This window comes from Nannospalax galili, unplaced genomic scaffold (genome assembly GCF_000622305.1).
Source record: "Nannospalax galili isolate Female #2095 unplaced genomic scaffold, S.galili_v1.0 scaffold429, whole genome shotgun sequence".
NCBI classification, from domain to species: Eukaryota; Metazoa; Chordata; class Mammalia; order Rodentia; family Spalacidae; genus Nannospalax; species Nannospalax galili.
The window spans coordinates 5605029-5619576 of record NW_008360330.1 but is presented as its reverse complement, the minus strand read 5'-3'; the positions used below and the strand labels follow the sequence as shown (position 1 = coordinate 5619576).

The 14548-nt window shown below is 41.6% G+C and overlaps 1 protein-coding gene across 4 annotated transcripts in view; it reads right to left on the bottom strand.

Moving 5' to 3' along the window:
* Window positions 1–3776: 3776 nt before the first annotated feature.
* The window catches only part of Fam20b (FAM20B glycosaminoglycan xylosylkinase), a 41484-nt gene continuing 30712 nt past the window's right edge, over window positions 3777–14548 (bottom strand). For 2 of the 4 annotated variants that reach the window (XM_017796368.2, XM_008826132.3), the window contains 3 exons: window positions 12937–13128; window positions 10508–10567; window positions 3777–7868 (listed from right to left, as the gene is read on the bottom strand). In XM_017796368.2, coding sequence (XP_017651857.1) covers window positions 7637–7868; window positions 10508–10567; window positions 12937–13128 — 484 coding nt within the window. In that variant the 3' untranslated portion in view covers window positions 3777–7636. The remainder of the gene's footprint in view (window positions 7869–10507; window positions 10568–12936; window positions 13129–14548) is intronic. The other 2 variants (XM_017796369.2, XM_029560177.1) reach the window with 1 other exon arrangement.

The following is a 14548-nucleotide window of genomic DNA, read 5'->3' as shown; positions in this document are numbered from 1 at the left end:
CATCCATGGCTGTGGGTCCAGCAAAAGCAAGAGGAAGTTAGGTATGAGGCATTTGAGTTTTGGAAACCCCCAAGTCAAGGGGAAATCATGAGATAAAATTACAGAAGTCAGGCTAAGTACTGTGCACTCTCTTGGCTGGGTTTGCTGCCTTAAAGTGCATGTGACACACACTGGCTTTTGCTTCAAAGCCTCCTTTCCTGCCTGCTCCCTTCTTCCTGACCAGGAACAGAGGCTATTAGATTTCAGAAGAGCTCAATGCATGCTTCACTGTCAGGCTCAGTACGTTACTGAAACCAGTGGCAAAGCACCATCTTGCCTCACTGGAAACTGCTTTCTAAGAGGATCTGGGGACTTTGTTGATATGTTTAACAGATTTGGAAATGGATTCTCCAGATAAAGCGAATACTGGTCCCGTGTCTGATCAACCTCACAGGCAAACTGCCTCATCAGACAGGCAGCTCACTAAATCTGCTCCTGCCTTCAAACAGCCAGGGAAAACAGGTAAATGCCTGTTAACAGAGTTCAGTTGCAAAGTAATGACAGTATCTAAATTGTGTCCTAGCCAAAGTGGTGTCAAGATTGAACCTGAACTTTCCATAGGGCACCAGCCATGCACCAGTGCACTATTATTCAAACTGGGGTGTCCTGGAGGATAATCATGAACACACCATGCTATAGCCCGGATCTCCCAAAGACCAATGTGTTGGGCTTGGTCCCCAGCTTGGCATTGTTGGGAGGTGGTGGAAACAGTTCTGAGTCCTACTAGGTCATCTTTGGGCTATTAGGGAACATGTCTTTAAAATGGGTGAGCAGTTTTACCCCAAGAACTTCTCTTGCCATGACGTGCTGCCCACCTTTTCCAGAAACCTATATCAAGAATAGACCTGAACCTTTAATACTGTTACCCAAATAGAACTTTTCCTTGATAATCCTCAGGTATTTATTACAGTAGCAAAAAACACACACCTTTATGCTTATTTGAAAACTGAAGACATTAACCCCACAAACATTTGAGCATGGGTTGGCAATCTAACATATTAACTGAATGGGCCCTACCATGTCCTGTTTGTGTAACCTTGGGTATTACCTAACTGCTCTATGCCTCGATTGCCCAACCACATGCACTTCATAGGGATGCTATGAAGATTATCCAAGGAACGTTTCATAAATACTCAATACATGTTAATTTTTTGGTTTTTTGAAACAGTCTATGTAGCCCTGGCTGTCCTGGAGCTTGCTATGTAGAACACCGGGCTGGTCTTAAACTCTGATATCCACCTGCTCTGTTTCCCAAGCACTAGGGTTAAAGGTGTACACCATCTTTACCAGCAGTACATGTTAACTTTTATTCTCACATATAATAAAGTATGTACATTTATATGTAAAATCGAATACTGGAAGAACCTTTGAGACAGCTTTAGTAAATACTGTTGTTTATAAGTGAATCTGTGGTGGTAAATTTACTAATGAGGACCCAGGATATAGCTCAGGGATAGAATGCTTGTTTATCATGTGTTAGCTTCAACAAAACTTTTAAAAGGGCCTGGAGAGATGGCTCAGTGGTTTAATTCCCAGCACCTGCATGGCAGCTAACAACTGTCCAAAACTCTTAGTTTCAGGGAGTTGGATGCCCTCTTCTGACCTCCACGGGCATTGCAGGACACCGGTGTACTTACATACATACATACATACATACATGCAAAACACTAATACGCATAAAAAACTAAAAATATGTTCAAAAAAATTTAAAGAGGAAATTAGTAAAAGTTCACCAAAACAAGTTTTCAGACTGTGGGGTAATCCCATGTAATGTTTGGATAGTGCTAATTTCTGAGATGCTTTGGTTTGGATTTAGCATTCCATTACAAATAAAATAGCTGGGAAATTCTTGGACTAACTTGATTATAAGACATTCCTTTGCCTAAAAAAGGCTGAGGTGCACATTTCACCAAGAAATCAACCCCACAAGGAGGCTACATATTCACATACCAAGACAGTAGATTCCTTCATCTCACTCTGAGAGCCTGGGGACTCCCAGCTGTCAACTCCAGCAGCAAGAGCTCATGAGTGATGGGGACATCTAGAGGCTGCTGTAGAAACTACAGGAAGCTACTCAAATGCCATCCAAGGACCCAAGGCAGTGCATTGCCTAAGAGCTTGTCAGAAAGCAGAATTTCATGCTCAGACCTTGTGAGTCAAACCATGCATGTGACAGGCACTTCTAGGAGAAAACGGGCACTTGACACCTTTATTAAGGTCATCTATATGGGACTTCACCTTTCAAGACATCTTCCCAACCCCACTGAAGGTAGCCAGAGTCACTGCCTTGAAAACGATTTCTGGGCACAAGTCAAGTCTCTAGCTTTAAAATACCTGGTAAACAAAGTCTAAAACCATTAAAATGAGCATTTCATAGCACATCTGTTGAATGGTCATCTGTGTGACAGAGCACTTGCGGCATCACCATGGTCTGAGACTGTCATTTTAAAAGAGGGTACACTCAGGTAACATAATGAAGACCTCAGGATTCCTCTGAAGAGCTATTTCCCATGACCCAGGCACTAGACAGGAGCCAGGCCCAGAAGACTACATCTTTTAAGCACCCAGTTCTCCATTTCTGGAATCATGAGGTTTCTATTTCATTTCTGAGCTTGGGCCTCACTACTGTAGCCTTGGCTGGCCTGAACCTTACTGCATACACCAGGCTGGCTTCAAACTCGTGGTACTCCTCCAGCCTCTGCCTCCTAAGTGTTGGGATTACAGGTTAGAGTTACAGGCTATATACATATCGTATGTGACCTACAACAGTGTCTCTTCCTTCAGTGTGTTGCATACTCCACCCCACCATAATTCTGTCTTGCTCCTTATTCCCAGAGCAACTACTTGACATTACTCCTGAGGCCCTCAGTGCCTTACAAGCAGCTCTCTTCTGCTGCAACTAGATTTGAGGCTCTTTAAGGGAAGGGACAATCGTCACTGCCATCTCAGTGGAACATAAAATTCTCAGGACAGTATTTATACACCTCATAGGCTGTGACATTACTGTTCCCTGGGTTTATACTGCAGCTTTCTTTACCAAACCCTACCTATGGAACACCGGTAGTTAAGGCCTCTGCTGTGTTTTAGAAAATGAGGGTCGCTCGGTTGCAAGTTCTAGTATCAGTCTTTCTGATATTCTTGAGGAACAAATGAACACTGAAATGGAGTCTGCAAATGGATTCATAGGTGGCAAGTCAGGAAGGAACACATGGCAGGCTTCAGCTCCTGTGCTATATTTAAATACAATGCCAGGAATCGGCACAAATATGCTGCAAATCAAATGGAAATCTGAACTGTGCTTGTCTGGTTGAGATATATGATATTGGATTTCCATTTCAAAAGTGAAAATTCTGGTGTCCTAAGAATTCTAATCAGAGAAATCAGCCTTTTCTCCCTGCCTCAGGGGTATTATGCTGACAAGTCCTTTGGAATTCCTAATTCTTCACCTTTTAAGAAGCTGTAAGAAGGAAGTTAACTACCAAATCTACAAGAAACACCGAAGGCTGATTCTAGGAAAGACTTGTAACTCTTCTACAGTTACACCCAGTAGCCTCTCAAAGACTATTAAGGATATGTAAGGGTCTGATCCACTGGACACTGTGAAGCAGTGCCCGTGGAAGTTTAAGATGTATCTTCGGATCCTTACACAATAGATAGGAACAGACTGGAATAGGAACCACTGGAAAAAGTCCTGGCGGGGACAGAAAAAAGATTAATAGGAAAACATGATTCAGCAATATATATTAAAATCTTTATTTTTTCAGAATTGAAACCCATAGAACACATTAGAAATTTGGGTATTTGCTGTTTGGTGTCTTACCAAGTACAACCTCTGTTTGTGCAACAGCTCTGAGAGGAAATCCTTGGCAGATCAAACAAGAGGATAGCAATTCCCATACTGCCCTTTAGACAAATAAATTAGCTTCCCAGTAAGTCATTCCTAATTTCCCTCAATGTTTTTTTGCGAGGAACACCTTAGTTACTAAAAACTTGTGACAGTACAGTGCCCAGCCCTTACTCACCACCCAGACTTGAGAAACGGAAGGAAGAAAAGCCAGTCTCTCTCACAGAGCAAGTTTCATAGAGTCTGGCTACCTGGCTTAAGCAGACTGTTTAGGTATTCACTGAATGAACTCACAGAGACTAAGAAAACCTTTTATTAGCTCCAAGTCCTCCTTCAATATAAGTCAGTATTCCCTTGTATCAAAATAAATCCATTTTCCTTGTTATATTAATCCCTACACCTGTATCCATGTTTCCTGAAACCTAGGATCACAGGACTCACAACACAGCTTGCTGACAGCAGTTATTTTACTATCACTAAGTGGTTATTTGCTGATCAAAGAGGACCCAGGGAGGAGTTGGAAGGGTAGCTAAAGGAATATGGTGCTCAGGGAGGGGAAGCTAGTGTGTTTTAAAGAAAACATAAGTTTCTTTGGATGATAACGATGCCTTCAGCATTAGGAAATTGAGAAATTGTCATGTACAGGATTCAGCTTTCCTAAATCTGTAATAAATGTACTTGAATTTCTCCATTTTCTTCTTAAAATTGAATCTGACATTAACCCCGAGTGCAAACAGGGAGATATATTTTAAAATATACTGAATGCTTTCAGCAAATGACAATCTATTATTTTGCAAAGAAAATTATTTATACCCCTCTTCCCAAAGTTCAATGCAGCCTCATATTAGAGTTTTAGAATAAAACTTCTATACCCAATTTCCCCCACTTAAACTCTGGAATACACATTTTTTAAGAAGTAGGAGATCAGGAAACAACAATAAGCTCAGTTTTCCGGGTTTTATATTAAAATATAACCATCTGTGTAAGTCAACAAACCTAACTTAAAGCCAATCACAATCCTCTAGTGACTTCATGAGAACAGACCACATGCTTAAACTTCTAGAAAATGCCTCTATCTCTTTTTTTCTTTTTTGGTCTTTTTTTGAGACAGGGTCTCCCTGTAGCCCCAGCTGGCCTGGAATGATGTAGACCAGGCTGGCCTTGAACTCAGAGATCTACCTGCCTCTGCCTCCCAAGTGCTGGGACTAAAGGCGGGCATCACCATGCCCGACCTCCACCTCTTTTTTCAAACAGTGCTTTGTGCCTATAAATTTGGAGCTATAAGCATCTAGTTGGGTCCATCCCCTCTCCCTGCCCCCAGGCAAAAAAAATTCACTTAAATATACTTTTCCCAATACTAACTTAGAACGCAAATTTGTATTCTCACCATTATGTCACACCTTCTATTGGCGTAATTCAAATTTTAGCCACTGTGGATCTGAACATCTAATACCATGAGCTTGAAAATAGTTAAGAAGAATGTGATGACAATACCACTTTCTGCGACTGCTCTGAAGAATGACTTTCTTTTTTGAGACAGGCTCTCACTATGAAGACCAGGCTGGCCTCCATCTCACAAAGTTCCACCTGCCTCCTCTCCCTCCTGAGTGCTGAGGAGAGCACGCACCACCACACCTGGCTGAGACATTTTTTTTCAAAGCAGCGGATTTACCTCAGAATCTTCTGCCTTCAGCATTATGAATTCCTAGTCTGGGAACAGTTCTTATTCATTTCAGCAACATGTGTCTGACAGAAAGCTAATTGGCAATTTAGTTACACTGAGGAGCAGAGAAGACTGTGGTCCTCTGTTCCCCACAGCTGGCCCTGCTTTGGGGCAAGCACCAACCAAGGAATTCTCAAGCTGAATTGTACGTTTCCTTGGATACACACAGCAAGTGGCCCAAAAACTGACATCAATGCCTCCTTTTGTTAACACTGTTTCAGTGTTTTGTGCTAATATTTGTTTTCTAAGTTCAATACCCTGAGTTTCTTTTTTAACTCAATCCATTCTTTAATCCACCTCAAAATGTACATAAATATTTAAACTTTTCCTAATTTCATGCCATTTTAAATTAGTTATAAGCTACTCAGTTCCGATGTGAGAAAGCTGGGGTAGTTGCCTAAAACTGGTCTCAGTAGCTGGCATTAAATGTGTTTGAACACACTGCTAAAATGCTTGTCTTGACAGAAGTCCAGAACTGGGGTGACATAAGGTGCAGAAAGAAGGCACACAACTCTGAGTATAGGTAGAGGGGTTTCCCAGGCTATTCCCTAGCTTTGCAATTTTCAAAACATACTTCACCAGAACATACAAACTAAACCAAAATGTGGAGACGAAAGAACTGTACTACTCATGGGTTCAGACTCCAAATGAGAAGGATGCAATCAGGATTTGATATAAATCAAAAGCTTAAGGCTCTTTCTGGCAATCTCCTAAATTCCAAGACTCAAAAAGCTAAAAATCTTTGATTCTACTCAGCTGTAGGGCCTGTTACAAGCTTAGCTACTAGCAGGACATTCATGATCTCCTGTCTCCTAGTCCCCTTTCTCACAAGAAAGGCACAAACAAGGTCATCAGTCTCCTGGGAATAGCAGCATCAATGATCAAAGGCCTCACAGGCCAGTTGTATGAATTCACCTTAGGAGAGAAGTAAGAGCTGGCCATGATGGCTCATACCTATAATCTTAGCATGTGGGAGACTGATTGCTGCCAGGTCAATGCCAGCCTGGGTTTGTGAGTTCCAGACCAGCATGGGCTGGAGTGAGATTTTATCTCAAAATAAACATCACCATGGGGTGGATTGAAATAAGAAAAACAAGGATGGCAGAGATCACAGGCAGCCTGACTTGTTCAGGATATTATTTTAGTTTGTTTAATTTGTATTTGCTTACTTTAGGCAAAAGGCTGGGCGGGGAAGGGTGCGGCACATATCACTAGTGTCCATACAGAATAATGCTTGTGTTGCAACAGTATTTTCTCTAAGACATTTTTTTGGTTAATTGGAACACAACTGGGGGATTTGAAGATTTTACTTTGTTACAAAATCATATTTGCTTTGGACACAACTAAGAACCTGAACCTAGGGGAACTTGCTTTCACTAAGTCAATCATCTTCCTGTTGTTCCTGCTTCTACAGACTGGGTCCTTCCCTCTTCTTCCCTTCCCTGAGATCATCAAATCCACAATACACAATAGGCGAGCCCCCATCTTCCTGCTTTTACGTTCCTTCTACCTTAAAAATGGATCTCCTCCAGCACAGTAGCTATTTTGGATCAACAGAATGAAAGGTTTTATTTGCTGCCACTCTGGAAGAGGCAGTAAGTTTTCCAATTTGACTGGTCCTGGTTAAAAGAAAAAGACAAAAGAGACTGCAGTGTTTAAAATCACAGGTACAGGAAAGAACTGCAAGGTTCACTCAAAATACACACTCTGGAAGCAATCCAGCATTCCCCTATCCAAATGTCACTGCTCTGTTTGTCCTTTGGCATAGGAATAAAGACTGACCAAAGTTGGTATGCTGCCAGAAATGCTGAGGAGTCAGAAGGTGATTCCGCAGACACAGCTCATGCTCTCAAACTTGTGGTCTTTACTTTAGCTTCCACTACAGAGGACACAAGCACTCCCAAGACTACCCTGTCCTCTGCCACCACAGCTTGCTGCTGACCACTTCCAGGCCTTGCATGCCATTTGGAATTGATTGTGCTGTTTCTCTATCTTTGTAAAAATAAGTTTCACTTATTTTGTGTTGACAATTACAAGTGGGAGAGAGGCATCCTGTCTTCCACCAGCACAGTGTCCATCCCAAACTGCTCAGTGCACTGCTTCACGGTGGCCAGGACACTCAGGAGCCGCTGGTCCACAGCGTCCAAGTGAGGATCAGAGAGCACGGGGGAGATGGGGTCGTGGGCCATGGCAGATTTTAAGGCAGACTTTAGCACTCCATTCTTTAGGTAGTTCAGTCTATTCCACGTAGAAACCCGAATGCTGAAGGAAAAAGTTTTAAGACAAGTTGCATAAAACTTCTTATGATCAAATTCAGCTTAAAGCTTGCCTGGTAGAAAAAGGCAAGATTAAAGAAATCATTTTGAGTATGTTAACTTAAACAATCATTTCTGTTTCAGACTTGCCTCTGTATTAGGAGTGAGCCACATTACTATATTTTGCTCTTTTTCTGGGTAATTAATCAAAGATTTATACATATTCACTAGAGTAATAAGGAAACTGAGCCAATCTGAACATCTAACAATTGAGAAATGCTTAAAAAATTATGGATAATCCATTTAGAGAAATAAAAAGTTTTGAAAATTTAGTGACATGGGAAAGTTAAAGAAAAAAAAGCTCTTTCATTCCCTATCTGGGGGGAAACAAAATGTGTGATTAGAGTGATTAGACCACATGATTAAAATGAAGTACACCTACATGACAGGAGTTATCCTGAGATACTCAAGGGGATTTCCATTTCATTCTTAAAATGTTTGAGTTTAAAAAATTCTACAACTATTAATAGGACAAGATTTATTTTAAGAATATCTGTATTGGCCGGGCGTGGTGGCGCATGACTTTAATCCTAGCACTTGGGAGGCAGAGGCAGGAGGATCTTTGTGAGTTCGAAGCCAGCCTGATCTACATAGCGAGTTCCAGGACAGCTGGGGCTACGGGGAGACCTTGTCTCAAAAAGAAAAAAAATATATATATCTGTATTTCTGGACCTGGAGAGCTGGCTTAGCACCTACTGTTCTCACAGAGGACCTGAGGTCAATTCCCAGTCTGTGGTATTGTTACAGTAGAACGAAACAGACTATAAAATAGAGAATTTATTTTTTTTTAATCTCAAAAGAAAAATAAGCAGCTAGAGAATTTATTTTTTAGCTCAAAAGAAAAAGTTCTTACCTCTGTAGGGATAAAGTATATGTAACTACGTAGGCAGAAATGTCTGACTCTGCAAGAGTTTTACAGCTATTTGTAAAACAAGGAAGAAAAATCTTTGTACAAAGCACAGAAGAGAGGGATAGCTACATGTGATGGGCAGTTTTCTCATTCTGAATACTACTACAAATGCCCCGAACATCAGAGCTTCTCCAGTATAGCTGAGTTTTTGCTGAGTTGTCTCACACCAAATTCACACTTCAGTATGTGTGCTTTCAAAACGGACAAAACTCCTTTAAGCATGTCTCCTCATAAGCCTTCTCGGTAGACAGTACAAAAGGAAGGGCCTCTGGATACTGTGGTGCAGAAGGGAGGTGTCAGGGAAGCTCTGCCTCAGCCACATTCTCAGAACGTGCCAGTCCATGATACTTCAGCCATAGCTGGTGATAACTTTCCTGAGACCCTCTGGTTTCTGTTGTTGTTGCTGTCGAGACAGGGTCTCTTATAGCCCAGACTGATCATGAAGTTGCCAGTGGCTGACAGCCTGTACCCCACCTGTACTCTGAAAGGTTGCTTCTGGTTTATCCAGCCCCTGGGAATCAGGAAGCTTCCCTGCTATCGAGCAGGATGAACTGGATTTTCTCAACTGAGGTTCAAACTCTAACTATGGCGAAGAGATTCTCCTTGGATATTCTATCATATATTCATTATTTATTAATTAATCATTGTATTAATTCATTAGATTAAAAATTAATAATTGTTGTGTCAAATATTCATGCTCAACATGTATACCTGTACATACACACACATATACACACCTCACCAGAAAAAGGGGGTTGAGGACTGGGGTATAACTTAATGGTACAGTACTTGCCTACCATGCATGACACCCTGAGTTTGATCCCTAGCACTGGAAAAAAAGAGGAGGGGGCAAAAAAGAAGAGAGAGAAGGCAGAATAATTTTTTGGAGGAGCAGTCATAGGTGCAGTGTGTCTGGGGCTGACTGGAGCTAAAGGTGCTCTGGGACTTGCTTTTCTGTATGGCCAAGTAATGTGAACCCCAGTTGATTCTTGATGTGCATACTTTAAAATCAGACCAGGAACAAGAACCTGAAGCAGAAGTTCTTAGAGCCCAATCTTTATTTCATTTTATTGATTTACTTTTCAATTTATTTGTTCTCTAATATATCTAAATCACTTATCAAATATTTATGGGAAGTTACTTTTGGTTTAGATCATTTGGAACTAAGAAATACAAAGCCCAGGTGGTAATCTGATAGGTGAGAGGGCTTGAACCTAAGGAGGATCAGATGTAGCAACTAAGACTCCAGATTTTGCTAGATTTTTAAATTAGTTTATATTTTTTGAGACAATCTCATTAAATGGCTCTAGATGGCCTGGAACTCAGAGATCTGCCTGCCTTTGCCTCCCAAGTGCTAGAATTAAAGGCATGAACCACCATGCCAGGCTAGCTTTTTTTTAAGTGGGGACAGGATATTAAGTCAAACACATGTGTATTACTAAATATATTACATATTTCTAGGCATACAAAATTCAAAATTAATTCTGAGCTTTGGATCACTTGCCTCTCTGTTTCCCCTCATCCCCATCAGGATTTACAGGGGTTCTGGATTGGAAAAGTAGAAAAAGCACTGCTCAGGAATCAGGAAGTTTTAAGGTCAAGAAAATTGATATACTGCTATCTGAACCTTGAAAGGAAAGCAATGCAGGCACACAGTTCTGCTGTGCATAACTTACATGCAACACTGGTAGAGGGGGGCGAGAATGCTTCTCTCATCCAGTGAGGGGTTCCCAAAGCTGAAAATTAAATTAACACTTAGTAAATTGGGTGGAAGTATTAGTTCCCTTCTCAGCATCAAAGCAAGAGCAAATTCTCTAAGAAACCCAAGTGTGACCCTAGACAATTTCATGCACCAACACCTCAAATAATTTAAATTAAAAACAAGCAGGAAATGACCAATTAGGCACAGGATCATTAACAGCCTGTACTAAAGTGTCAAAAAACAAATTCATTTAACAAGGATCCTATTTCCTGCCAAGATGTGTCAAGGTGCTAGAGTCTATGAGGACACAATGTGAGTTTTCAGATCAAAGGAAGAAGGCAAAAACCTCTAAATTTGAAAAGCCTCTTTTTATTTAATTTTTCTGGGTTCAAACAGCCATTATTTGTGCAGCAGTCAATGAAGTGGGGGAACGTATCAACTGTCAGTCCTGGTATGGTGTCAGCACACAGAGAGCACTGCCCTTGGAGTTGAAAAGCCTCTTAAAGGTGGGCAGGGAAATCCAGGCTATTCATATTAGAGTCCCCCAAACAAGCTGGTGGCTCTTACTTGTGGAAAAAAGGTATACTTTCTCTATTCCAGAATCACCAATACTCTATCCCTATAAGAACACTGGCAGCTTCAAACCAGGGAAATTGCTCAGCAGCTTTCAGAGCCTAAGGAAGAACCAACTCACAGCAGATATAAAATGGTATTCTGTTAGGAAAGGAGAGATGCTTCTGGAAAAGTAAGTCAACCATCATTCTTCCTGAAGTTCTCCTTAATGGCTGGAGCGTCTGCTAGCCCTGAGGACAGTGCATGAAAGGCAGCCGCTAGCCTTCCAATGTTTCTGTTACCCACAAATTCATGCTGATACTTAATCTCCAGTGGGAGAGTCTAAGAGATGAGGCCTTTGGGAGATTAAGTCAGGAGCACAGAACACTCAAAATGGAATCTGTGTCACTATAAGAGGCCAGAGGAGCTTGTTCACCTCTTTCACCATGTGAGGACACTAGAAGGCACAGTGAAGGAGGAATGGGCCCTCACTAGGCAACAAATCTGCTGGCCCCTTGTTCTGGGATTTCCCAGCCTCCAGAACTGTGAGCAATACAATTTCCAGCTTATAAATTACCCAGTCTAAGGTATTTTGTTACAGCAGCTTCAATAGACTAAGATAGCATAAAACAAATATCATGTATATAATGTATATAAATATCATGTGTATAATGGTACATTTATCTTCTTAACAAAACAATCATTTTACAAGTGAAAATGAAGATTTTTAGACTATACACAGCACTGACTAATACCTGCTTTGCTAAGATGGGTTAGAGGGAAAGGTGGTGTTTGCTAGCTCTTACTTTTTGTAGCTGTCATCACACTTCATAGACAGAAGGTGTTTGTTGTTGAATATAAGATGATGGTATCATCTGCAAATACTGCTCAAGTATTCTTTGCTGAGGGACCATGTTTCAGTTTATTTCTAGCATCCAAAGTTAACAATATTGACCTAGAACCTAGAAAATCCTGGGCCTGTGGCATTCTCCCTAGGAAACAATTAGTACAACCAAAAGTGAAAGCAGGCAACTATGAAGAAAGTAACTTGTCTTTACATATAATTGCTGCTCTTCTCATAAAGGAAAGTCTGGGCCTAGACTACCATAAAAATAGCAAGCCATACTATTAAATAAATTAAAACGAACCTTTAGGTAGAGTATACTTAAGACTAAATAATTTCCACATTCTCTTAAATCTACCCCTCCTGGATTTGAGGTTCTATAAACACCATAGCCAAGAAAGAGCGCTGTAGGAACAAATTAAGGTCTTGGCCTCTAGTTGTCTATAATAAACACTTCCCTATTTTAAAAAATCTTAAAATTCATGAGGATCCTGGGAAAGCTGGGTGCCAATGGCAAACACCCGATGCAGAAGAAAGAGTATCTTCCATTGAATTTGTTCTGAATGTTTTCCAGGATAGCTTGTATCTCAAGTCTCCCCCACAGGCTCATATGCTAGAGGACTAGTTGCCAGGCTGTGGCACTACTGAGAGGTAGTGGCGCCTTCAGGAGGTCGAGTCCAGTGAAAGGAGGAGTAGGGTGAGCCCTCGATAGAGATATTGGGACTCTAGCCCCCTTTCCTTGTTCTGTGCTTCCCAGATGCCATGAGGTGAGCAGCTTTGTTCTACCATGTATGTGCTCCTTGCCATGATGATTCAACTCATCCCAAGCCTGAAAGTAACGAGGCCAGCAAATCATGAATTGAAATATCTGAAACCATGAGCCAAAATAAACATTTCATGTTTTTAAGTTATCACAGGTATTTGTCAGTGTCTGAAGCTAGCATAATACCCTAGAAGTGTCCCTCTTTTACACATAAAAATGGACAAAAGAGTCATGCTGCTCTTACCTTTTGGCATTATCAAGAAGAATAAGCATACTTGCACCTTCATCATCTTGAAAGCTTTCATAGTGATGGCGGTCGGCATTACCAATCAAGTAATCAAAGACAGCAGTGTCAATGATGTCCAAGAGACGAGGGCCTGAGTCATAGGGAGATGTTTTCTTCACAGCATCACAGTAGCTCTCATCATATTCCCATCTGGAGGCAACAAACATAGTACTGAGTGCCAATACTGCACCTGGCTGTTAGTTTAGATCCTAAAGTCCCCCAAAGGCTATGTGCTAATGGTTTGGCTGCCAGCCTGTGGTACTACTAGGAGGTACCTTGTGGTCTTCTGAGCTATTGGGAGCATGCCCATCCAGGCTCAACAACTGTGTTCAACCATCAAGACACCAAAGAGGCCACTGTGGTCCAAGAAGGCCTGGATAGTGCTCGAGATGATGAGACCTTAGTGTCATCCAAATTATGCTAGTTTTGCAGGCATACAGGATGTAAGAATTGAGCAGTCTGGACTAGAGAGGTGGTTCGATGGTTAAGAGCTCTTAATGCTCTTGGAAAGGATCCAGTTTCAGTTCCCAGCACCCACATGGTGAATCACAACCACCTGTGTAACTCCAGTTCCAGGGGATCCAATGCCATCTTCTGGCCTCTGTGGACTTCTGCAATCACATGGTGTACATAAACTTAGGCAGTCTCACATACATACACATTAAGAAAAAAATTGTGGAATTATTCTAAGATTTTTTTTTTTTTTTTGGTTTTTTTGAGACAAGGTTTCCCTATAGCTGCAGCTGGCCTGGATTCGCTAATGGGGACCAGGCTGGCCTTGAACTCACAGAGATCCGCCTGCCTCTGCTGGGATTAAAGGCGTGTGCCACCATGCCCAGCTTCCCACTGAGATTTTAAAGGGGGTTTGGGAGGTTGTGTGTGGCAGAGTTGGAATTCCTGCTAATAGCACAAAAGGGTGATCCATGAAGCTGGAAGAGTGAAGTCAAAGCTGAATTGGAGATTCCAGGAACTCAGAGATGCCAGGAACATGGAATATTGTCTGGTGAGGAAAGATATAGGCAGTAAGCAAAGCCAGCCAGAGAGAAGCCATATAGGCTTCAGCCATCAAGGCCATGGGGGCAGGTTGGCTGAGCTTTTTAGAATTCACAGTGTATCACTGTGTGCCCTGAATACTGGACATGGAGCTAGAGGATTTAAAAAAAAATTATTATTATTATTGTGTATAGGTCTGTGTGTACATGATGCATGTAATGGAAATCAGAGGACAACTGTGTAAAGTTGGTTTTCTCCTTTCTCCTTTCCACGGATTCCAGGGATTGAACTCAGGTGCTCAGGCTTGTGCAGCGAGCACTTTTACCTCTGAGCCCTCTCACTAGCTGAGCAAGAGGACTTAATGTTTGTCTGCTGGGGTTCAATCTTGCTGTAGTCCAATGTTTGCTATCTTCCTATTCCTTTCTTTGGGAATGAGAGTGTTTTCCCTATGCCATTGTATCTTGGAAGCATGTGACTTTTTTTTCCCTCTCTTAATTTTTTTTGGTCTTTGAGACAGGGTCTCCTTGTAGCCCCAGCTGTCCTGGAACTCACTATGTAGACCAGGCTGGCCTTGAAC